Source organism: Polyodon spathula, chromosome 25, assembly GCF_017654505.1.
Source record: "Polyodon spathula isolate WHYD16114869_AA chromosome 25, ASM1765450v1, whole genome shotgun sequence".
NCBI classification, from domain to species: domain Eukaryota; kingdom Metazoa; phylum Chordata; class Actinopteri; order Acipenseriformes; family Polyodontidae; genus Polyodon; species Polyodon spathula.
In genome coordinates this window covers 23,630,985-23,656,409 of record NC_054558.1, presented here as the reverse complement: position 1 = coordinate 23,656,409, position 25,425 = coordinate 23,630,985, and the positions used below count along the sequence as shown (strand labels likewise).

General features: G+C 41.6%; 1 protein-coding gene across 1 annotated transcript in view; it reads left to right on the top strand.

The window, feature by feature from the left end:
- The window catches only part of LOC121299925 (E3 ubiquitin-protein ligase znrf3-like), a 69,090-nt gene that overhangs the window by 15,524 nt on the left and 28,141 nt on the right, over window positions 1–25,425 (top strand). Inside the window, exon 2 of the mRNA XM_041228164.1 lies at window positions 19,605–19,727. Coding sequence (XP_041084098.1) covers window positions 19,605–19,727 — 123 coding nt within the window. The remainder of the gene's footprint in view (window positions 1–19,604; window positions 19,728–25,425) is intronic.

Sequence of the window (25,425 nt, the reverse complement as noted above, 5' to 3'; positions counted from 1 at the left end):
TTTGATTTGCAAAGTCGTTTTGAAGTTCAGTGCTTTCCAAAGCCCAGCAGCTTTTATGTTGTCGCTGTTGTACTCAGTTATTTCTTTGGCCTTCATGTGGTAGCACATTTTGGGATTCATCATAACTGCCTGCAAACAAGCTTGATGCCCCAGTGCTGCAGCTGGGCTCGGCCACTGATGAAGCCTCACATTAAAATAGCCCTTTTTCATGCAGTTCAGCTAAGCTGACCCAACACAGTGGGAGGGCTTTCTCTGCTAGAGCTGATTTATGGATGTTGCTAACTAAACAACAGAGACGGAGCCTTTGATTTTTTCTTCTGACTCTAATTCAGATGTATGACAACCAAACGAGGTCTGGGTGATAGAAGCTGATTTAATAAATTGACTGGAATCCTTTCAGGTCTTGTCATAAAACCTGCCTGCTTGCCTGCCTTACACTGTAGAGAGCGCTGGGCCCGAGGCTGGCCAAATGTAACATGCATCGCAAACGACCCATTAAAGAACTTTCAGAGGCTCGAAGCAGCAGGGCGAGACGCTCTGGGCAGGGTTTCATTTCTAAGTCTGATTTATTTGACACTTTTTAAAAAATGTTTTGATTCGCTTTTGTTTTCTTTTGGTTGTTTTTATTTATTCATCTTATTTTACTGTATTTTTTATTGTATTTTAATGTGTTTGTTGTTTCACTACCACTATTTAAGATTAAGGGGACAATTGCATTCCATACATGGACAAGAAAACCTTACCATCCCCCTGAAAACCAGTTTATATATATTTATTGTTTTAGATTGCAAAGCTGTTTTTTGAAATTCTTTGCTGGATTGTAAGGAAGGAGAAGTTGTATTTTGTTTTGTGTTCATCCTCAATAGATTATCTTCAGGGCATTAATGCAGGTTAATGGTTGAAGGTGTTCTACAGACATTAAAACATTGTTAGTGGGGCAAGATGGTATGATGAGCAACACAAAGAAACTTTCTTAATTTTTTTTTTTTTTTTTTTTTTTTTTTCTTGAAGGATCACCTCCTCCACATTTGCATTCTCTCCGGTGACTCCAGCAGTACTGAAAACTGAACAAGCAGTACTCCTTCCCCAGCCCTGTCCCCCAAGCCAGCACCTTTCTCACTTTTATCTTCCAGCTGACAGAGCGTGGATGAATAAGGAATTGTCTCCCTCTGTTGTGCTTTGTGGTCAAACAATAGCTGCAGTCGGCTGTGTCCCAGGAACACTTTTTCTTGATTGATTTCTTTTTGGTTGGGGGTTAAGGTTGTGCTACATTGAGGGAAGAGGGGGAGGGGGAGTTGGTCGCCTGTCTTCCTTCCTGCTTTTATCTCAGAATTCAAAGACTTCACGTTCTACTGGCCAGCTGCTTGCCAGCTCCATTCATTTTCCACTTTATGACCCCAGGCGCAATGAAACTGCACCTCCACTGGGCTCTGCCAGCGGCCAGCCGCTTGATGTGGACATTGTTGCTGCCCTGGCTCTCCCTCACCCCGGTAACTGGGCCCTTTTGTCCAGTAGCCCTGGCTGCCTGCCTGCAGCCTCTTTCTCTTCCCGCGTTATGGATGAGTTGAGTGTTTGCCTGTTGCTGGCAGGACCCGAATGGAGTTCCCAGCTTCTTATTGAGCCCAGCTCCTCGTCTTGTGTTTGATCACTGCAGGGAGATGCGTTGCAGGCTGGGCTTTGATTCACTCTGTTCCCAGCTGTTGCACTTGGACACAGCTGTGTGCTCTTTAGGAAAAGGTCATGCATTCATTAAATGTGTGCTTTTTTATTATTATTTTTATTTTTATTATTATTATTATTATTATTTTTATTATTATTACTGAAGTAGGGAGAATATTTGGGATTATAACACAAGTGTTTTGCCTTAAATGCTTACAACTATTCAGCAAAGTTTCATGTTTTGGAATATAAATGAGGAAACTAATTGACCCCAACAGGTATATCTTGGTGTTTAAGAAGCACCACAGCCACCCAAGTGTACCCCAGTGTGCAGAGACATGTCTCGTCAAAATAACTGATGTCTCCTTTCATAGCGAAAGTTGCAATGCTGCTGTTCAGCTTTGTCTTATTTGCCACCGATGGCAGTGACAGTGAGATAATCCGCCACAGATCTTTTGTTTCTTTGGTGCAAGTTCAGTTTTGTATATTTATTATTTCATCTATTTTTGGAGGGCTTGAAAAAATGAATCGGAGATGTCTCCATGAAGAAGGGAGAAGCATGGCGTGACTTGAATGCAGTTTCTGAGCATTCTGTATTATAGCAATATAAAGTCTTTGCATATTATTTGTGAGGTCAATACCTGTGACTTGCCATCTCAGATAAGCTCACATAAGCCTTGAAATAATAATAGAAAAGCAGGGACCATATACTATATAATCCTCTTTTTATATTGTAATATTCTCCTCCATCAATATCTGTATCCATCTCTTACAGACAGCAACGTGTCGCTAAACAGTAATAGTAATAATATGGATGCATTTCTCTATGCCGTTTATTATACTTTCTGTTTCTAACCAGAAACACCATCAGCTTAGTTGGTTCACAGGATGGCCAGTCAAGAAAGAGGTACAGTTTCAGTTCCCACCACCTCAGCGTTCTTGCTATTAAGGTTTCGAGCTGCATTGCATCCAGAAATGTTGCTTACAGATGTGGAACCATTTCCTGTGACCTGGGCTGCTTTGCTGTGCTCCGCTGCTCAGCTCTGTAATTAGCTGCTGGAATATAGCCCTGCTCGGCAGTTTCCCTGAGCTCTGACGACAGTCCTGCCGGGAATAGCTGTGGTTTCACTCCTGACCTCTGGTTTGCTGGCTGTGGTTAGGGGAGGGCTGCAGGGTGCAGGGAGAAGGGAAAGGGTGAACAAGTTCAGCTGCAGATGGACCAAAGAATGTCAGTCTTACTATTGTACAAAACCACAAGCTTGTAGAAGGAATGCAGTGCTTGCTGTTTGTTTGCTTTGCTGTGCTCATCTGAATATATTGTTTGTGGGTTGAGGTGAGGCATGAGAGCTGGGAAGGGGGTAGGGGTCAGCACTTTAAACCCAGAAAATACCTGGATCAGTGTTTGCTGATATTCACATGGAACTGGCATTTCCTTTGCATGATTACAAGCTCATTATTTAGTACTTTTAGCAGTTCTGGGGTTCCTGCCAATACAGCATGTCTCCTTGAAAGACTCCCTTTGCAACAGTAGCACATATTTTAGTTGTTTCAAACACCTGACCTGATGGCAGCATCGATGGTGGTGATGACGACTATGTTGAAATCAATACAATAATAATCCATACATTTTGTTCTGTGTTTTGGGTGGATGTTATTAGTCTTTCTGAAATGCTTCAGATGCATTGTACAGCGTTACAATGGGATTCAGTCTGCTGTATTTCCAGCTGTACAAGCCTCAGTCCCTGCAGATAGGAGAGTAATGGCCCACTCTATTGCTGGGCACAGCAAACTAAACTCCCGACCGGTGGGTAAACACTGGTGAGTCATGCGTTTTGTGAGACTCTGATTGCTATTCTAATCCAGGTTTTGCCCTTTTTGGAAAGAGGGCTTACTTTCTGTCTTTGCAGGGAATCATGCCTCAGTAATTCGGACCTCCCAGGTACATTGCAGGAGTGACTGCAATTCAGTGGCGTTTTCCATCAGGCTTGCCCTCGGTTAATGCAGTTTATTGGTCTGCAAAACTGAGAGTCGTGGTCATCAGTTGACTGGTTCAAATCTCCAATTTTTAACCTGTTTGTAATTCCATGTCCTCTCTCTTTCTCTGTTCACAGTCATGCTTAACGAAATACAATCTTGATTAGGAGGACATGCACACTATGCTAAATATTCACTAGCATTCACATAGGTCAGATCTTCTAACTGCGTTCAGTACATCTGTTCAGGGTTTAAAAGAAGTGGTCACACATTTTAAACACTTATGAAAAGCTATTTTCCATCTCTGATTTTAGGGTTACTGTTTTGTCCGTGATTTTTAAGATTTATTGGAGGCTTAATGTATTAAACAGTAGGTTGCTACTTTTTAAGTAGCATTGTAATAATTTGTTCTGAAAAACTGTGTTTTGAATGAATTAACACTGTGGGTCCCTTATCTTTAGCAAGAAATAATTTCTTAAGTAAACTTTTAAATTTGTTTTCATTCCAATCAGGATTAAGGCGCGGTGTGCTGAAAGCGTATTCGTCAGGTGAAATACTGAGCAAAGCCATTGTTAGCTTTGACTTGTCTATACTGTACTGTAGTTGTTGGCAGATCATTTTGTAATAATGCTTTCTGGCATTAGCTGGGATTGGTTGAGTCCCATTGAGGAAGAATAGTGAGTTGACATCTGCTTGTTTTTGTATCTGGCCATTTTAGATAGCCAAAGTGATTTGGCCGCAAGCTATTATCCCCTTGCTTTCCCAATAGCTTTGATTTCCTTGAGTGGACTAGCGGGAAGGATTTAAATTTGAACTGCAAGTCATCTCATGAGCTGAATTAATGTGTAAAAGAAAACAAAAAAAACAGGATAACTGTACTGTACATTTATACAGATGGAAAGCACAAACATAGTATGATGCACAAGAGGTGTAGTGTAGGATTGGTGTCCGAGAATAAAGCTGTTGCGCGAGTCTTTTTATCTCTACAGTATACCCCCCAAAAATAGAGAGTTTGGAATCCAAAGTCTTATGCGTGCTTTACTGCTACCTTTTTCTGTACGTACAGATCTGGAAGTTCAATTTATGAAAATGATAATTAATTTGTCTCAGTGATTGCATAATAAAATTAATAAATGCAAAAAGAATGATGTCAGTTTTGGCACACAAAAGTCTTTACTGCACCAAGCACAAAAGAAACATTTAACCCTGTGGATTCCTTGCAGTCAAGATTCAGGGGCATGCTTCAGAACAAGAGGTTGCTGGGTAAGATAGGGGCCAGCGAATCCGTGAGCAGAGGACAGGCTCTGCTGGGCGCTGCAACATAATCTGCTGGATAGATGGGTGTTTTTGTTACTTTTTAAAGATGGTTAATAGCATTGGCATAACTGCTCGGCTTTGAAGGAAAACTCTATTACCTGCTAATTTGTGGGAGAAAAAAGGTGCAAATTGAAATCCCTGGAGAGGATTTTGCTAGTGCTGAATGTAGCCTGGACACACAGCACAGTCCAGTATATTAGCTCTCATTTCATTCATTATTAAGGGTTGCTCTGGTAAGCGGAGCAGCGTGTGTAGTCGCAGCAGTATTTTTATTTGATTGTTTTCCTCTGGATCTGAGTAACAGCACTTCCAGTTTTGAAGTACTTCCACACAGTTTCCGGAGTTCCTGGTGGTGTTGTCCAAGGTTCTCCCTGAAGGAATAGAACCCGTGCCCCTGATTAGTCTTCCCTGCTGCCTCTGTCTGGAATTCCAGGAAATCACTTTGCTCTGTTTATCCCCATTCCAATTTCCTCTTCAATATCCTTAGTGAAATTGGAGCCCCCTGTTTTCGTTATAATGCCGTGGAGGATTTTGTCTTGGATGAGCTGTGGAAGGAGGTTTACCCATGCAGTGTGTTGCAGCAGAATCTGATTAGTCTGTGGATGAATTGGGACCCCTCCGACCACCATTGCTGAGAAGCTGTATTCTCCATAAACATGACGGATCCCAGCAACACTGGAGCAGCTCTGCAGTTGGGCCAGGCTCTCCTCGTGCTCCAATCACGTCATGCTGTTTGTGTATTTCAAACATTACTGTTTAATGCTATATATTTCTGTTGTTTTATAACTGTATTCTTCTGTTCGTGAAGTTTAATTTTCTGATTCCACGCTTTGTATAATATATTTGCTTGTAAACAGTGTTTCAGTTGAATTTATGGAGGATCAGTTTTAGTCTAGACGCTCTAAATCCTCCCAAGCTAGCTAACACTTTGTAAACAACACAAGTCAAGTCCCTGCTGTAATCTTTCATTACAAACCCTGCTTGACCTTCTAGGTTTTAACAAGGCAGTGGGGACTCAGAAATGTAGTGCAGTCCCTGCAGAGGATGATGCAGATTCTACTGACATTCAGACTTCACATCTCGAGAGTGGTACTGTAGCATCCTCTCAAAGCTGCCATGAGGATCTAGGGAGTGGAACCTCATTACACACACATTGTTCTTTACATTGAGTTTTCCCCCCAGACTGCTTCTGTTTATATTGGCTTTGCATATAGTTTCATATTCTGTTAATCACACACTGTTGTATTTTATGGAATGAATGTGAATCCATTTGGAATACTTCCCGCAGTTTACATAGCACATGCGCGCACACACCGGGTCAAAATCACAAAGCATGTAGCTCTGTGCTAAAACCAAACCAATAACTAGCAAGAAACTATAGGAGAGCCTAAGCACAGTTTTAATAATACTGCAGGTGGGGTGAGCATCTGTAGCGCTGGCTCGGAGTGATGTTTATACTCTATCAGCTGTGCTTGGATCAGCCTTGCTCTGTCACAGATACCATGTCAAAATGACAGGCGAGCAGGAGGGAGAACAGCTGGAAGGAAGGTACACGGATGCATCTTCAGAAGTCAATGTCAGCCTAGAAGGCATGACTTTTGATGTGATTTTTTTTAAGCAGTTAAAAAGAAGGAACATGGTTACCTGAAAGGGTTAAAGGAAAAACAGCCAATGTTATTTTCCTGAGGAAAGAGGATTGTAAAATATGAAACTCTGAGCTTTCCTGCAGACATTGTGTCCTGTCATTGCACCTCACCACTTCTTGAAGAAGTGCAGCGGCGTGACCTTAGTAGGGCAGACAGGAAGTGAGGCAGGTGAATGTTTCTTCCTCTGCAACACCAGCACCAGTTAGTGTTTCCTAAAGAAAACAAGCATGGGAGCTGTGAAACCCGAGCTCTGCGGTAATCAGGCTGCCAGCTCACATTCAGCTCCAGGCAGTCGGAGGCCAGCTTTCCTTAAAGACAAAAAGGGCTCGGGCCTTGTGTTCAAAGCCTGTATCTGAGTCAGTCTTGAATGATACAGTGAAGGTGTTGTATTGGTATCTGAGTCGGAAATCAAACCTTTTTAAATGTGTCCTGTCAGTGTATGCTGCTTCCCAATTTCTACTCTTATAGCCCATGAAGACAACATTTGGCGAGGCCTGCTAATAGGCCTGAAACCCCAGCGTCTGTCATAAAAACATCATTTTATCATTTGAGACCCATTCCATTTGATGCCGAGATGTTGGTTCATGCTTTTTGTTAGTTCTCAGTTAGATCACTGCAATGCTTTGTTTTCAGGCCTGGACCCGATTTTACATCCTGGTTTTGAACTGGTTCAAAATGCTGCAGCCGGAGTGCTGACTCCCACACGTTGTTCACAATGCGGTACTCCGGTTCGTAAACCACTGTCCTGGCTTCCTGTTTAAGTCAGGATTCATTTTCAAATTCTGATCACCACTGTACTTCTAAGGCCCTTCATGGTTTGGGGTCTTTATATTTACAGGAGGTGTTGGTACCACATGCTCCTCGTCGCACCTCGAAATCAAGTGAACACTGAACTTCTGGTAGTTCCTAGAAGCCGTCTACAATAGGAAGGAGCGAAGGCCGCCAGCTGCTCTGCTCCCTGCTTGTGGAACTCCATCCCAAGTCATATCAGGAATTAATGCACAGTCAAATGTTTGTAATAAAAAAATAAAAATAAAATAAACATATTTGTTTGGTTTAGCTTATTGGTGAGCTCGGCTGATTGGCCGATGGATTAAAAAAACAAACAAACAAAAAAGTTTGATTGTAAAGCTCCCTTGGATGCTCTGCATGAAGAGCCCTATATAAAAGCAAACTGTATTGTATTGTATTGTCTGACGGGTCTCAAGCCATCCTAGCTGCTCCCACTGATATGTAACCTATGTGCTGAAACTTCTTCACTTAGGCAGTGGGTGGGTTTCTGCTGCTGTGCAGTTACAGCTGTCACTGTGAGCTCTCTGAGGGGGAGGGTTGTCAGGGTCTTCAAACACACATTTGTCTAGGGTTGTGGTTATATTTAACAGGCAAAAGGGGGGTTATTGATGTATTCATTCAAATATTGCAAAACTCCTTTCAGGAGGAAGGGTAACGTTGTATTACTCACAATGCAGGGCTTGTGAACTTCATCAAGGTCCTGTTTATTTGTAAATTTGTAAACTGAATTCAAATTCCAAGGCCATACTGGTTCCTGATTTCCCAGAACTGCCGCAATCCTCTAGGAAGTTTCAGAGGTGTAAACATAGTCAAGTGGAGTCTAAATAGTTGTTCAGTGGATCAGGGCAGGATACAGTAATCACTGGAAACACATCATTGAGTCTGAAGCTCTCTAGCATGGGGAGTTTCAGAATTAAAGCATAATGTAAACCAACTACTACAGATGCTGGTCGTTTGGAAGAGACCATTTAGCCATGTGCTGCGTGCAGTGATCTGTTTAAAATCCAGTGCTGGTACATCAAAGTCAGCCTGCAAAGCTCATGACGAACACCAAGGATTTGTATGTGACTTTGAAGTGAGACAGTAAGCAATATCACTCTAGATTGGCAATAACAACTGCTTTGCATTGGTTGAATATACATTCTGGAAGAGGTTTGTTTGTGTTCGATGTTCAGCATTCACAGAAAGATTGGTCTGTGCATACCTTGTGACAGCTGCTTGAGAACTAAATGACTGGTGTTATTTCTCAGGGTGAGACGCAGGGCAGAGAAAGGCTTTTGCCGTGGTCATTTGAAACCATTTGGAATTTGTGAGCTCCAGTGAGTCAGTAATGTTCCTTTCCCTTTCCTTTAATGCTGGTGCCCAGGCTTTTCATTCCTGGACCCAGAACCCCCAGTGGGACTGTGTTCTAATCACATTCCAAACTGCTAGGCAGCAGCTTGTGCCACATTCCACAATTCTGGGGGCTTTCCAAGCGACCAAGGGATGGGTTTCTCAGAGCAGCAATGTTCAAAGGGAGGGAGACTTCAAAGGGGATTCAGAAGTGAGGTGTTGATGACTTCTATCCTCCAGGGTACCGATTTAGCTTTTCTGGACTTTGTCATTTTGTAGATCTCTCCCAGCCTTTGCCTTCCTACAGCATTACTCACACCCTATTAATGCAGACATTAGCTTTGTTTTACACTGGCCCATTAGGCTTCTTTCCTTTTGCGCTAAAAAAGCAGCGCAGGGAAATTGCAAAGAAACTAGAGTTTGTATTTTATCAACAAGAAATGGTTTTATAAAGTTTGACGATATGCGAGCAGGCTGTTATGAATACTGTATTAAGCCGATAGAAACTGTAGGAGCAGCTGCTATCCCTGCGTCCTGTTGTCAGCCCTTCTCACTCTTTTTAGTGACACCTGCAGGCAGTCTTTCTCTCATGCAGAGAGAAGGCAAGGTTTACAATTCTAATTCATTTATCAGAGTTCAGATAATGTGTTTTAGCAAACGACTTCCTTGTGTATTTAAATTGTGTGGTTGAATAATAAGGTAAATGGCTTCCAGTCTGTGGAGGAAGGAAGTGGCTTCATTAGTTATTGTTAATTAAGTGCTTGTGGGAAGCCTTTCATGGGTAATGACGCTGTTTTATCAGAAAGGGTTGTTTATTTGTTCATTTGCACCACTTTGAGGAAAGGAGCAGATGGTCGGAAAACACAATAGGAATTTTGCAATTCCCATTTCTGCCAGACAATCTTGTTCACCGAGCAAGTTTGCTTAACAAGCTGTTAAACATTCGACAGCAAAGTTACCGTTGTGGTGGCTTAAAGCTCTGTGAAGCTGCTTTGTAGAGAAAACGCAATTCTTAATATTTACAGTAAGCACAGCCCAACCTAATGATAAACAACGGGAAGAATTGTTGTCTAATCCATTGTTTTGAGTGCCTACAAGCTGTGGTATAACCCACTCGGCTCAATTGTGTGAGCAGCGTTTTGAGTGGTTAGTGATCTTCATGACTGTTGTGCTTCCGTCCCAGCTGGGTGGCTTTCTGCTCCAAACTGTTAAATTCATCCCAGGTTCAAAAAAACCAACCAAACTGCAGTGCAGATGTGCATCTTAGAAGGAGCTACCATGTTTTATAATAACAATATAATAGTACTGAACAAGAATCACGCATCAGCCACCTGTACCATACTGTATGTATGGGGGAGGGGGGGTTGCACTGGCCCGCTTCCATTCATAAACCGTTCCGTCCTAATATTGTATTCTTAGCATTTTGTTTGGCGTAAACTAGTATGTCACTTCATGGCATTTGGCAATCTCTGCGTGTTTATTGCTTGTGTCACCTATGATGGATACTTATTAATACTTATTTTCCACAGATCTCTTGCTATTCAAAGCCATGGAAAGTGGAATGCATGCTAAGAACATCTTATTGTTGTTTATTGTTGCTGTGCAGCCAGAAAGTAGTGGATTTCAAACTAGCAAGCATCACAGAAGTTTCCTTGATGGATAAAACAGTGTGCTTTCTTTTTGAACTGGAAGTCCACGATCCACGCAGAATGTCCAGTACTTGTGTTTGAAGTGCAATATAAAACCTTGTTTAGTGTTTCCACAGCATCCTGCCAAAGTATACATGACAGCACCCCTAGATCTGGCTGAGCCCTGGCACCGGGCTCTCTCCTGATAAACCATTGCTTTGGATAATTGTCTCCCCCCGCATAAATCCTGCTTTTAGGATAAATCATGCTTTTATGTGTAGCACTGAGTTTCCCATTGTCATCTATTCTCAGTCTATCTGTATTCAGTGTCTGCATGTGTATTGATATTTCATACAAGAAAAGCCTTCCGTTGATGTAATACAGTTATTTTAAACACAAATTGAATTTTTAGAAGTTGTTTTAGGTGCCCAGTGAAAGTACAAAGTGGTCTAACATTTTCACACACGGGTGCCTATTGTTTCTATATCACTGATTGAAAATTGAAATTCTCACACCTGTAGGTTTTCGTGTCAGTAGGAAAGGATATAAATGATAATTCCTTGAGGTTTTCTAATAGATTTGCACTCTGCTGTATGTTGTGAGTGAGATGGAAATTCCTATAACCCAATCTCAGATTTCAAGAAGACCTGCGTGTGGCTCTGAAAGTGTCGACTGCAAGCCCAGCAGTATATACTGACATGTTTAGGTGATATTAAGTGTCCATGCTAAGTGTCTGCTTGCGGTATTGAAATTGCAACATTGTTTGCTTACATGGTTACCATGAGGACAGCGTCCAGTTGTAATTTCGCTGAAGGCTGCGTCAGGGCAGCAAACCTCCAGATGACGAGTTACTTGTGAGATTATGTTAACAACACCGTGCTCCACATTTCTTGTGCTCATCTTTGATTCCTTAATACCTCTTAATGTACGCCTGCCGTGGTGTAATTCATCACTTGTATTTTTGTAGTGGTGATTTCAAAGAATAAAATTAATTTAAAAAAAACCAGCAGATCTAATCCATGTTTTTCCAGGTAACCGCTGTGATCTGATGAAGACAGGTAGTGATTTTTAGACAGCCAAAGAACATCCCTGTCGCTGCCAGTAGGGGGGGGTAAGTGGAGCAAAGTCACCCCTCCTGAACAGTAAATCAAACACAGTGGCTATTAAGTTCAGAAAAAGCCCCCGTTCCTACGAGCAGAAATGCTTGAATGCTTTTCACTTTTGTTCCTGTGCCATCCTATCTGTTTTGTTGCGAGGACAAAAGAGAGGAAGTTTTCTTTTTTTTTTTCTTTCTTTTGTTTTAATCAACGGAACCTTTCTGAGATTGTATTACAGAGTAAATGCTGCTTCCACCTGTGCGGCTCTCCCAGCTGCGTTCTGTAACAGTAGCTGTGCTCTTCAAGGACACGCGGCCCTTTTGAGCTTATTTCCAGCACTTGGGGACCAGGCAGAGAGATCCTGTGACTGGGAAAGTCAAGCTCCGCCCTGCCAGCCTTTCCTTTGTGCAGTTCAAACACTACAGCGCTTCCCTTTATAAGGAGACCTTTTATACCTCAGAACCTGTTATAAGGAAGCATGGTTTTGGCTCCCATTATCCCCATAATTCCTTTTCATTCCCATTATAAGGTGGAACACAAACAGCACGGTCTGGTAACTATGGCTTCTGGCGAAAGCAACTGTAGTTTTTTTTTTTTTTTTGTGTCCCAAGCTTGATCAAGGGTGGAGAGAGAGTGATGTCTCTTCTATACAATCGGCTGTGCAATCGTCTCTCTTACGAATTTGGATTTTCGGTGAGCTCTGTTAACAAAGCAGCCACAATTAAAAGAGCTCAACACGCTATCAGCCCTGGAGCTTGAGACAGACAGCTTGGGTTTGCTTGTCAGGGGGCGCTTTACTCTTTGCCTGAACATGTTCAAGCTGCTGGGCTCCCTGCTATCTGGGGGTTGTGCTTCAAGCGGTAAGGGTGCACAGTTGTTCAAATAAAATATGTATGATCAATTTGACAACGTGTCTGTTGTTAAGTTAACATAAAAGTGAATGTGTAATGAGCCATCCTAGAAACAGATATTGCTGTAGTGTGTAGTGTTGTCATCTTTCACTTTGCTGTATCAAAACTGTAAAAAGACCAAACAAAACACACAAGCTGTGTAATGCACTACAGCTGTGACCAAAAGCTTTGTATCACCCTACAGAATTAACAAACTGTGCTTCATAGTTGAAAGAAACCTGATAAATAATGTTAAGTTAACATAGAGTTACTTTATTGCCTTGTACTTTTCTATATACTTAGCGAAAAACTGACAAATTAAAATACTTGACATTTTGAAATCTTACTAATATGGCTTCCCGGTAGACTTCTGCAATATCATTTTGTGTTTTCTTTGATTACATGATGTTAAATAAAATATCTATTTTTTTTTTTTTTTAATTTGTTATTTAATTCTATATCAGTCCTAAAATTCTAGGTGATGCAAAACGTTTGGCCCCATAGACCCCATTCATTGACATGAGCACAGTTGTGAAGGGGGTGTGATGAATTAAGCTGCTACAAGGCTAATGCATCCAGTGCCACCCTCTCTGCAGCACCACTGTCCCAGTGAACCGCTTGTGGCAGTTCTTCTAGAACACGGACCCTGTTTCCCACACAGTGCTGTGTTTGCTTGTAGTTTTCTAAAGCTGCTCATGTCAAATGATTTGTTTTATTTCCTGATAGCGCAACGGGAATGCAGATACGAGACTCCTATCATTTTCTAAGCTGCCATAATGGCTGGCATTGTGTCCCAGGGGGATTGTTTGCTCTCAGCGCTGTGCTGTTTGTTCAGTGTGTTTTTATATATATATTTTTTGTTACACACAAGGAAGTGTTAAAATAGGTTCGTTGCCTTTCAAGACTCGCAGATTCACAGCTGAACTGTGTGCAGGCGTCTCAGGTTAACCCAAGCAGAGGACAGTAAATACTTGCATAAAATACCTGGGCAAACAAGGGCCAAGGGGCCAGTTTATAGTGACCAAACCGTTAAAGTAATGCTACCTCAGGGTCATTTTGTGGGAAGGCTCTCGGTGACATTGGGAAATTGGAGTTTTGTTAGACAAACTATCAATATTGCACCTGACCTGTTTGTAATTTGTTTAAGTTACAGGCCTTGAGTTTTTGGCCAGATCTCCAGCTGCATCAAATTCTAAGACCGTGTTGTGTAAAATGACTTGACACCAGGATGACCCCTTGGTAAAAGATTTAATTCCAAATGTAATATTGTTTTAATATCAGTGGGTTAGGGGTTACCTACTGTATAACTTCTCTAATCAAGCTGTGGTATAATCTGAACCGAATGCTCTGGAAATTAATCATGACAAGCTGAACGTGTTTAACTCCCCACCCCACCCCTTTTTTTTAAAGACAGAAATGTGCTCAAGTGCTGCAGTGCATATTTCTGTATTAATGATTAGCTCCCTCAAACAAGCAAAACTCAGCTTGTTAAGTCATTCGAGGTACAAGTAGAGTTTTGGCTGATGGAAATGCAGAGGAGTTTGAAAGAGAATATAAAGTGGCTGTGGCAGCGAGTGTCGGAGTGGCAGGGGATTGTGGACGTGACAAAGAATAAGGGACTGAGTGGTGTGGCTTCCATTCTGATTCAGTCCCAGAGGAAAACCCCAAAAGATTTCTATAGGCATGTTCTGAATCCCTTAGGAAGGACAATCAGGTTAATCCTATGGGATGATGTATTTTTTCTTTTTCTGAGAACGAAAGCTTTGAGTTGTTCCTTCTAAGGAATCTGAAAAAATGTTGCCGCCTATGTTATAGTCCCGACATCCATTCTAGTAGTTAAAACCTGGATACACACAAAGTTCCTTTTAACTTTCCCAGTGACCGACTGATTGGGTGTTTTTGTCCTGTTCTTTCACTAGGCGTGTTCCTCTGTTAGAAACCCAATTGCAAGCCTCCTTTGGAACCAGTGCCAGCTGTGAGACGACAGGGATACTGGGAGAAGGGAAGGTCTCCTCTAGTGCATCAGGAATGGTCTCGAAACCACAGGACAGGCGAGGGAGACTGCTCCTCAATGAGTAGCTTGTGGGGCCTTATTGAGGGGGGGGGGGGGGGGGGGGCTGTGAAAAACTTTTATCAGAACAAAAGGGCTTGTGCAGCAGCAGGCAGCGGTCCAAAGCATTCCCCAATCTACAGCAGGGGATGATGATGGGCTAGTCCCATTTATAAACACAGGGGCCAAAACTCAGATCGGTGATCCAATGACCAGTGCAATAACCAGCTTCTAAAAAAAATAAAAGATAAGGGAATTCTATGTAAGTGAAGGCAGCACAATGGGGCAGTGTGTGGAGACCACGGCTGAGCAGGCTGAGCTCTGTGACATTCTATAGACTCCAAGCCAGAGGTCACAGCACTGTTTACTTCCTGTCCTTCTTTCCATTGGCCAACAGGCTTCTCAGTGTTTATTTGCCCCCCCCAAACTCCCAGCCACCACCCTGCTTTTGATATTCAGACTGAAATGGGTTTAATCTTTGTCTGAGTTGCACTAGCTCTGTTCCAGTATTGATTATATAATAGACTGTTCAACAGGTTCTAGAAACTTTTAATTTTGTGCTGTGTAGCCTCTTGTTTAAAAGTGTTTATTTTGTAAATGCTTCGTCAACCTTTTTAGGATGGTAAGCGTAGGTGGATAAGCAAATACATTTTAGCATAGTCTGCAGAGCTATGAGGGTTATAGCAGCAAGATGGTTGCTTCATTTACCAGCACAGGGATTCTACAAGATAACAGGGGTCCTGCATCTTCGTTTAAGTTCTGGTCTATTAAAGTTAGAGACATTGCTGTAGAGATGGGTGTATACTTTACTGCATGTTGGAGAAGGGCTGTTGTACCAGTGGAAGTCTCTTGTGCCTCTGCATTTCAGCTCATGTTGAAGGGGGTGGTGTTCCGTTGGTACCAGTGGAAGTCTCTTGTGCCTCTGCATTTCAGCTCATGTTGAAGGGGGTGGTGTTCTGTTGGTACCAGTGGAAGTCTCTTGTGCCTGTGCATTTCAGTTCATGTTGAAGGGGGTGGTATGCTGTTGGTACCAGTGGAAGTCTCTTGTGCCTGTGCATTTCAGCTCATGTTGAAGGGAGTGGTATGCTGTTGGATGCATATGCTGTATGCTCTTACTCGTGCCTGTGCTTCACATTGCCTCTCCTCTATGAGTACAACTCAAATCCTTTGCTTGTGTCTCTGAGGGGATCGGTACCTCCAGGCGTCTCTGCACTGGGGATTTATACAAGAAAGAGGACACGGCAGAGAGCTGGAACAGTCCTGATGAAAGATATTGAGATATTTTCTCTGTCTTTTTAAATTCAATCAATCAAGCCACAAGCAACATAGAGGAAGATAAGTAGTTAAAGTCAATATTAAAATAGATTGCATGCGCTTTAAAGGATTGGATCACACTTTGGTACAGTAGGAGACATTCCACTTCCAATAAAAGGCAGTGGGTCAATCATTACAGTAAAGAGATATTATTATTGATATTAATGAACAAATTGTACTCCTTTGCAGATATTATTTTGATGCAGTCGTCCCTCCCGTCCCCCCCCCGCATTCTCTACTTCAAGAGGCGATGTGAATAACGTGAATAACACTGAATGACCTTGAATTCCTTGTTTGATTGGAGTCTGATCTCATAGATATCAAACAGATATCAATACTTTTTATTGTGTTCTCATTGTTCTAGCTTTATATACTTTTAATACAGCCCCCCAGTCCAACAAAGGAATGGGACAGTGAGTAAAAGAAGTCTGCCGCCAGAGCTGTGTGTGTGATTCAGACCTGAGCACCACTCCCCTTCCCAGAGACACTGCATATCTGTGGTGCTTCCTGGGATCCTTTTACACGCTCCAGAAAAAGCTGTTTTAGGAATATTTTTTGTGTTTGTTTTTGTTATCCTCTAGCTGGAGGTATAGTGTTTAATTTCCCCGTTTTTATTGAAGCGAGTGGAAACGTCTGTCAATTCTACTGCATGCACAGAACTTGTTTTTTTGGGTGGAGAATTTCTTTTACCATCCTTTGAGAAGTTTTAAAGGAAAAACCTCTTCTATAAAGAAACTTAAAGCTAAATCCCACCCCTTTATGTTTGTAAGTGTTTTATGTTGTATGTAGTCTGTTTAATGTTGGTGTTTATGTATAAAATACACAGGATATAAATATGGGTTACGAGCACAAGTGTTTAAAATGTATATTTGTATTTAGGCACGAGGATTGCACAACACTTCACGTGCAGGTAAAATGTATTATGTGAGCACGGGGAATTACACTTAATTAATTTACTTGCAGTTGTACCGAGACTCCAATTGAATGATTGATTAGCAACTAGCAATTAGCAACTAGTACAGCTGCATATAAACAGCATATTTTCACTCACTCAGGGTTGTGTGTTTGTGCGTGGAGAACGGGTGAGAGAGAGGAGTTTTTTTGAGTTTTGAAATAACAATTGCCTCAGCGTGCTGGAAGTGCCAGCACTGTACTTGTTTGTCTGTTCGTCCACTGTCTTGCTTAGTGTTGTCTGTTTTTTGTTTACCTTTTTATTTTGGCCTCAAGTGCCTTGTCCTGTTTTGTGTGTTTTGTTTAAACCTTTTTGTTTATTATTTGCAATAAAACTCTGGATGCAATAGCATCACAGATTCACTGCATTCCTAATTGTTTAGAGTCTGCATTTCTGGTCTGATGTCACCCCTACAAAGCCATCCTGTCCACAGTTCCCCAGTCAGGAAACATTCTGGTGGCAATGCAAATACTACACTGGTTACACACCTGTTGCAGTACCATCAGTGGGTTCTTGCAAATCTTTAAAAGACTAAATCTTGAGAATCTCAAGACCATACCATAAAGCCAAGGCTTTTAGACTCCAGTTTTAGACTCTTTTTGTTCCAGGATTTAAGACAAACACTCCAACCCTATGCCATGGGCAAGATCATCCAGAATATCCTGTAGCCCAACAAGAGAGAAGGAGAGAGCAGGGTTCAGAAATAGAGAGGGCATCTGGGTCATCTCTGCCCTGAGGCTGCAGCCATGTGTTGGTGCCAGAGTTGCAAAGCTGGTTTATTGTAGGGGTTGGGGATTGTTTGGTCACTGGGCTAATAGGATAAGTTGGGCCAGGTCATCATCTTGGCAAGTTTCATGCAGATGTGCGGTAATGTTTTGTGGTCTTAAATCTGGGAACAGAAGGCAGCTTTAGCCATTAAACTACTTTAGAATTAACCGAGTATTTAATCCCATTTGTTCCATTAATTGGAATTTTGTTTCTGTAGCAGCTGGTAATTTAGAGAATTTTATTTATTTATTTATTTATTTATTGAGTATGGAAGGTGTATACATTTTTCTTCTTCTCCAAGGTGATACCGTTTTGTTAAAGTCTGTGTGTGCGTAACGTCTAACCACACCTACAATGCAGGTGCTAATAATGATACAGTTTTCTTAATGTCTGTGCGTGTGTAGCTTCTAACAGCACCTATAATGCATGTGTTAATAATGCACACAATGTGCTGCTCCCCAGTCTGTTTGCATCACACTGGATGCTGCCCTTGAGAATATGCTAGAGCTCAGCCTTGCTTTAAATAATTTATACAAATCCTGTGTTCTTCAAAGCCAGAAGTTACTGAGGAGTATCAAAGGCAGGGTCCCAATTGTTACATAGCGATGGTGTTTTTGTTTTACATTCATGACAGGGTATTGCAGTCTCCCTTCTCCCGGTTCAGTGTCATTGTATCAGGTTGGTACAGGTTTGAGCTCTGGAGTAAAGTGCTGCTTCTGTAGCTGGGAATGAAGTTAGAGCAGTTCTTCTATCATCTGCATGTCCCTGATATTCAGTTTAGTACCTGTTTAACACCCTGCTAAATCTCCATTGTTTCAATGTTTCCCATGCTTAAGAAGAATTACTGAAAAAAAACATCCTCTTCAAGCCTAATTGTGGGGGAGTGACTTTGACAGTGAACCATTGGAAGAGTCTCCTGTCCAAGAAACCATTCCCCTTCTTACTTAATGTACCATGCAACAAAATGACAAGGAACTATATATATATATATATATATATATATATATATATATATATATATATATATATATATATATATATATATATATATATATATATGTATGTGTGTGTGTGTGTGTGTGTTTGAAGCTGTTCTCTAATTGTGTCTTTATTAAATTACGTGTGCCCACCACGAGTCTCCTCAATTCAGGTCAGTGGTCATTCTTTAGGTGTGCATGTCTGCAAGGCACCATGTCATAAACAGTCCTGGTTAGAGTCCCTCATTGAGTTTGGAGGAGTGCATTTGGGTTGCATATTGTGTGGAAAGCCCTGGTTAGAGTCCCTCATTGAGTTTGGAGGAGTGTGTTGGGTTGTACATTGCGTGGAAAGCCCTGGTTGCAGAGGAGTGAAAAAACATTTAGTTGTTGTTGTTATTAGCAACAATTTGCCCTTCTGAAGAGATTTGGAGAATAACAAATCAGTTGCATGACTTAACTGCAATGCAGGTATTTCCCTAACATTTTATGTATACGTGGAGAGTGAATATATATATATATATATATATATATATATATATATAATATGTTTATATAACTATATATATATATATATATATATATTTATTAATGATAGAGTTTGAATTACTACCAAATTTCTCAAATAGAGAAATCAAGCCGTCATCCTTTGTTGTGCCCAAAATCATTATTTTCCTTACGATTAAACCAAAGTGGAAAATGACAGAGAGAAAGGGCAGAACATGTTGATGTAACTCTTCTGCTTTGTCATTGGGCAACACTCCAAACAAGCGCCACGCTACACTTTGGAGAAACGACTTGCTGTCGCTAATTTTAAAGTTGAATATTTAAAAAGATTTAAATCCATTGTAAAAGCATCTTGATATTCTTGTTTTTAAAAGGGGGTTGTTTTATATTGCTCTCCTCAACCGCACAGCGTTTCCGGTGGCTTTGTTTATCACGTCTGACAAAAGTTGGGTTTGTATTTAATAAATCCAAGATAATCATAATGATAATGATCCCTTTATTTCAAATTGTGGTTCTGTTGTTGATTCAATGATGTTCTAAGTACCGGTGTTGCTGATTTTTTATTTTATATATTTATTTTACCCTTTTGTAGAGCATGTTGATCTGAGGGTGATATGGCATCCCCTCCAGGTTATAAATAATATGTTTGTTTGTGACCGCACTGTGACTGCGGTGTTAACTCTGTGTGCTCTGCCTTGTTTCAGATGCATCCTCTGGGACTCTGTAACAACAACGATGAAGAGGATCTCTATGAGTACGGCTGGGTGGGTGTGGTCAAGCTGGAGCAGCCCGAGTTGGACCCCAGCTGTCTCACGGTTCTGGGGAAGGTAAAAAGCGCTAGAAACTGGGCTGGGGCTGGGCAGCAGCACACCATGGCGAGCTCAATTGAATCCCCTATGCTCACTGCTTCTCATCGGAAGTCATGGGAGGGATCATTGCAGCCTCTGGTCTCTTGTAAACACATGTGTCTTCGGGGAAGCATGGCATGACACAGGATTGAAAACCACCTGATTTTTTACAGAATTCAGTCTGGTTTTAAAGTTACAGCAAAAGTAAATGAGGAGGAATGGAGCTGGAGAGCTGACGGAGGATTAATTGAGCTGGAGAGCTGACAGGGGTACTGGAGGGATTATTAAGAGGATTTCTAGAGGTATTCATGTTGATAGCTGCCTTTTGTAATCGAATTGGACAGTGGAGAAGATATGTCATTGTAATATGATCTACCATTAGCATGTCATTCCTTTTGTAAAATGAACAAATACATCAAACATGCATTGCAGCTTTAAAGGGATTCTAGTTTAAGTAATTCCTTAAATCTTTCCCATCTTTCCTTTTGCTATAATGTGCTTATTTTATTTTATTTTTTTCAAAACCTACATGACGTGCAGGACAGGTAAGATGTATGGAGTTCTTCCATTAGCTTTAGCACAGTTTAATGGAATAATTTAATAAAAAGAAATTGCGGCTTAGTGGAAGGGGAGGGGTTGTCCAGACACACAGATGGGTGTTTAAACTTGCTTGCAAGTCAGATGCAAAGAGTGAAGCTGAATAATTCCACAGCTTATGAGAGACCACTGCCATGCAAAGGCATTTGTTTTAAGCTGTGCAGCAAAGGAACCCTGAAAAGCACAATTCCTGGAGTGCCTCAATGCACAGCTGGTATGTGCTTAATTAGTCCGTATAAATGAAAAGTGCCATTCAGTCTGAAAGAATGTGTCTGCGCAGGGTAGCTGCAGGTGGGCAGGCAGGTGGGATTTGCTTGTGTGCTCCAGGAAGCTGTTCATTCATTTCATTAATTGCCTCTTAATCTAATTGAAGTCTCCCCCTAGTTTCCTGATAACAGATTGATGACCAAGACTTTAATGCAGGTTTTGAAGAATGATACCTTCTCAGTGTGTCAACCATATTTGTCCTGCCACTGTGTTTTTTTTTCACATTGTCAGCAATTAAGATATTCTATATATAACTATATAAAAAAGATGTGAATGTATTTTGAGACAGTACTCTGTTTTTAGGCTCCTCATTTTACAATATACACTGACATGGATCATACTGAATAAATATGAAATGGATGTTTTGCAAACTGTGGTAAAATACACAATCCCTGAGTCAGGTATTTATCTCTCCCAAACAGTTTAATACAGTATAATTTGAAAGCAAAAACAAAGTGAAGTGCTAAGCAGGGCCATCTTGCTGTTCCAGGGATCTTTGACTGTGAAGCATCGGAATTCCGGTTCAAGTTAATAAAGCACACTCCGTCGTTTCCTCTTGTTCTCGCTGATGTAAGGCATCTTTAGCGACCTGCTTTTAGATGTGTTTGAAAATGATCTTCATTACGCCACCAGCCCCATTAGAACAGACAAAACGGTTTCCTTTTTTAGGACGGTGCTATAATTAGAGTGGAATTCGCTGTCACATCTCGACAATCCCAGGCTGGGACCCACACAGCTGGGGTCCCTTTTCCCAGGCACATTGGGCAGATTAGGGCATCTGGCAATTCCAGACTTGAATAAAGCTCCACTACGCCAATCAAACTTGGGGGGCTACTGTAGCTAGTGCCCCTTTCCTGAACTTTCACCAGCGGCTTTTAGGGGCAAACGGTGAAATAATAGTGTGTTCTAAAAGCAGAACCTGGATTTCAGTCATTTCAAGTGCAGTGAAGCAGCGTGCCAAAAGATGTCGTACTGTACAAAGCTTCAGCATCATTCAGTTAGAATAACAGCACACCACTAGTCAATTAGCTTGCTGTGCCAGTATTGTTTTCAGTAGCTTGGTTGTTGTCTTCTTAATGGCTTTTGTTTACATCCCAGTTTATAATCTGATGAGAAATATTAGCATATGCACAAAGTGTTATGGATTAGAAAATGAGCTACAATCCCTGTTTTTTATGGACTTATTATAAGGTGGGAGTCTTGCATCAATACACATGCTAAGGAAAAATATTTCCTGCTGAAAATCTAAAAAGGAATATAGCTGGGAGTTTACATTCTCTTTAGAACAGTAATGATTGGTCTACAGTACCATGGTGTTAGAATGAGAGTTGACTGTTTAATTCAGTACACCTCCCACCAGGCAAGGAGAACTAGGGAACTAAATGAGAGAGGAATTTAAGCTTGGAATTGTTGGACGTATTGCAGCTAGATTTCAAACACATATACCTTGTGCAGTGTGGACCCCCTGTGAGTGAACTTGTCCTTGTATGTATAGTAGTTATTTTACACAGAACAGCAATGGCAGTGACCATGTTATATTTGTAGGTGAAGCGGAATGGTAGTGCAGCTCTTCTGCTTTCTTCGTTCATGCTGTCAGAGTGGAATGGTTTCTTCCTATGGTTTCACTATAGTGTAACTGACACGCAAGAGACTGACCTCGATCTGGAATACTTTTACTGAGATGTGTCCTGTACACATCAAATTACACTTGCAACTCACGATGACAGGACATATGTGTCAATATGTGGGGATGAGGTTGTTAGTGTTCATCAATGTGAGCACAGCACAGCTGCACTGGGCCCTGGCTGGCACACCGTGGGCAGTAGCATCCCCAGCAGTGGCAGCAGCAGGGACTGGTGATCTCCGTTGTTCCCATGTGAATTTGCAGGGTTGCAGGCAGCTGTGTTAAGAATGCCTTTCAGGATGCCCTGAGGATTTCCATGCTCTCCGGAGGGGCCATCTGAAGCCATCAGAACTCTTCATCAATCACTATTAATTATAGATCATGTACTTGCCTGTTTCAGAGGGTAAGCGCCTCTGTACAGTGTGATGCATGTCACAATGAACTTGGCGTGTCTAATGATGAGGCAAAGCAAACAGCTGCTCCTTTTCATAACCAAGTGGCTTTCAGATCGAGATTGGCACAAAAGAGCAGAGAGAGCAGTGTGATAAAGAAATCCATCCATACAGAAGTAAAGGAGAGGTCTGGTACAAGCTGCAAGGAATCTGGTTGGCCACATGTTACATTTTACACAATAGACTGCTTCACGTTTTTATTTCACTTTGCTCTTTTCAACCAGAAGGCAGAAACTCCACTGTGGACTTTCTACTATGTGTCCAAGTGCGAACGTGAATTGTGCTGGGAACTTGTGAATTGTGCTGGGAACTTGTGAATTGTGCCATGTAGGGTGTCCTCTATTCTGATCCTTCATCACAGTATCATACTGTATATCATGTAAAGGAAGTGGTTCATCGGTACACATTGAGAAAGAACCAGTCCCTGCCTATAAGGGGTAGGACGTTCACACCTAGAAGTGTATTTACAGTAATCAAGGCCCTCTTCATCCACTCTGTGTTTACATCTCTGCATGACACAAGCCTCATTCTGGTCTCTACCAACCCAAGCCCTTTTAAAGTTCTCTTTCAAAATGCTTGGCTCTCCAGAACTATAATTAACCAAAGTCTATTTTCTGAATCTAATCTCTCTGCCCCCCCTCCCCCAATCCCACTCCCATCTATAAAGCCTTCTAGCCATCCATCATGACAGCCATGACTCTATAATGACTTGCTACAAAGGCCAAGTGCCAGCTTGTAAAAATAAAGAGATGCTCTTCTAATGGTGCAGAAAAGAAGAGTGTGTTCTTAAAACTTTACTGTGGGAAGCTATCGACCAATATACTCGCCATATTTCTTGGATGTCTCCCAGTCTTCCCTAACTGGGCCTGGTGGATTTATTGGGGGAGCAAAACTAGTAGACTCTCAGCAATGGAGGGGAACACATGTCTGTAAATTACACAGCTTTGGGCTGGCAAGCCTGCATGTAAAATGTATAGCAGTTTTCACTAGGACTAGAATTCTGCGGGCGTTCCCATTTTTTATTTTACATGTATTTATATTTGTCCGTCTGTTATGTACTGCAAAAGTTGAATGTTTAAAGGTTTATTTCATAAGCTATAATGAGCCATTGAGCTCCATGCTGTAAATAGTATTGATTTTTAAACTGCTCAGCACCTATCTGGAGGGCAGAGGGGGTTGTTTCAATGTAGTGCTGGGTGCAGTTCAATGCAAGGGTAGTTTTTCATTGTGATGGTTCAGGTCATTTAGAGAGGGATGTCCTGCTGTTAGCTGGGACGTGGGCCCATGATTAGTGATGATGGCTGCTCTTCTCTTCTCAGTGTGCTGCGTGGGATGGCTAATGGCTTCACTGTAAGTGTTGCATTCCTCTTGTTTGTTTGTGTGTGTGTTTCTTTTATAAATTATGTTTGTACAGGTCTGCAAGGTCATGTTGCTTTGGTGACTCCAGTACATCTCTGATGTGTACCCAGGGTAGTCTGTGACATGGTGGGGTACAGCGACCAGTGGGCAATTTGCTGCGAGTAGAAAGCTGTCTCACTGACAATCTGAAAAAGGAAAAGGGCTCCTTGTTCTGACCTTTTCAAACGTTTTACTTGTTTAGTATCTTTTTAACCCTTTAAAGTACAAGGGACATATGTGTCCCACAAATAAAAAATGGTACTACCTCTTATTTTTGCAAGGTGGTGAATGAAACCGTGTTTAAAATGTACCGGAGGGTTGGCTCTGGTCATCCAAATGGTCAGATACTTGAGTCGCTCTCAAATGTATTTTAAGGAGAAACCGTTTGCACAGGCGCTCAATTCCTTGTGTATGTGAAGGGGATATAAACCCTGCTGCAGCCTCTTTAGGTTTCCATGGTCTGGGAATGGAAACTCTGCCTGGGTTTTGATGGGACTTCAAAGCTGCCAGCATGTTATCATAGAAGATGGATTTATTAATATCTGTTATGTAATGCATTCCTTTGTAATGCTAATGGTTGGTCTTAATGGGTGAGTCTGGAAAGATATTTCTTTAACCTTACTGGGTTCAGTGTTGGTTAAGTGGGATATGAATGACGTTAAAGGTAGATTTTTCATTAAAAAAAAAAAAAAAAATGTATATATCTATATATAATTTAGTTTTTATATTTTTTTGGTTGGAATAATCTGCTATGATTCAGGGACCTCAACCTTGCATTTATGTACAATTTGGTTTTAAATATATGAATGTCCTGAATAGAATCATCTGAGCCTCCCATTCTTTGGGGGGGGGAGGAGGGGGGGTGTAGTGGTCTTAAACTAGTAATGCTCAAGGTCGTGTATGTCCCAGTTTGGCTTCTTTTTTAAAAAGGCAGATTGACCTCCAGATGTATTGATATCATGAGCTTTTGAATAGGTCTATGGGTATCCAGACAAAAGAGGTAGAAATCTGAAAACCCCAAAGCTCAGGATCCAAGGAGGGAGTCGTGCCTCTTGGGCTTTCCTTTCACGTTTGTGTGTGCCTGAACGCTGCGATATTATCTCACCAGATTTTATTAGCAGGGTGTCGTCCATTTTCTTGCCAGGCTGAGGCTCTCCCCGTAGGCCGCGTTTTGTCCGTGCGGCCCTTTGTATGAAATCATGGGTTCCCAGGCTGGGAACCCACTGAGCCTGTTGCCATGGTCACTGGGAAGCTCCCAATGTCATGTGGCTCAAAGTGAGCTGCCCCCTAGTAGAATTACTCTGCTTTCAATGGGAAACACAATGGCCATTATTATACC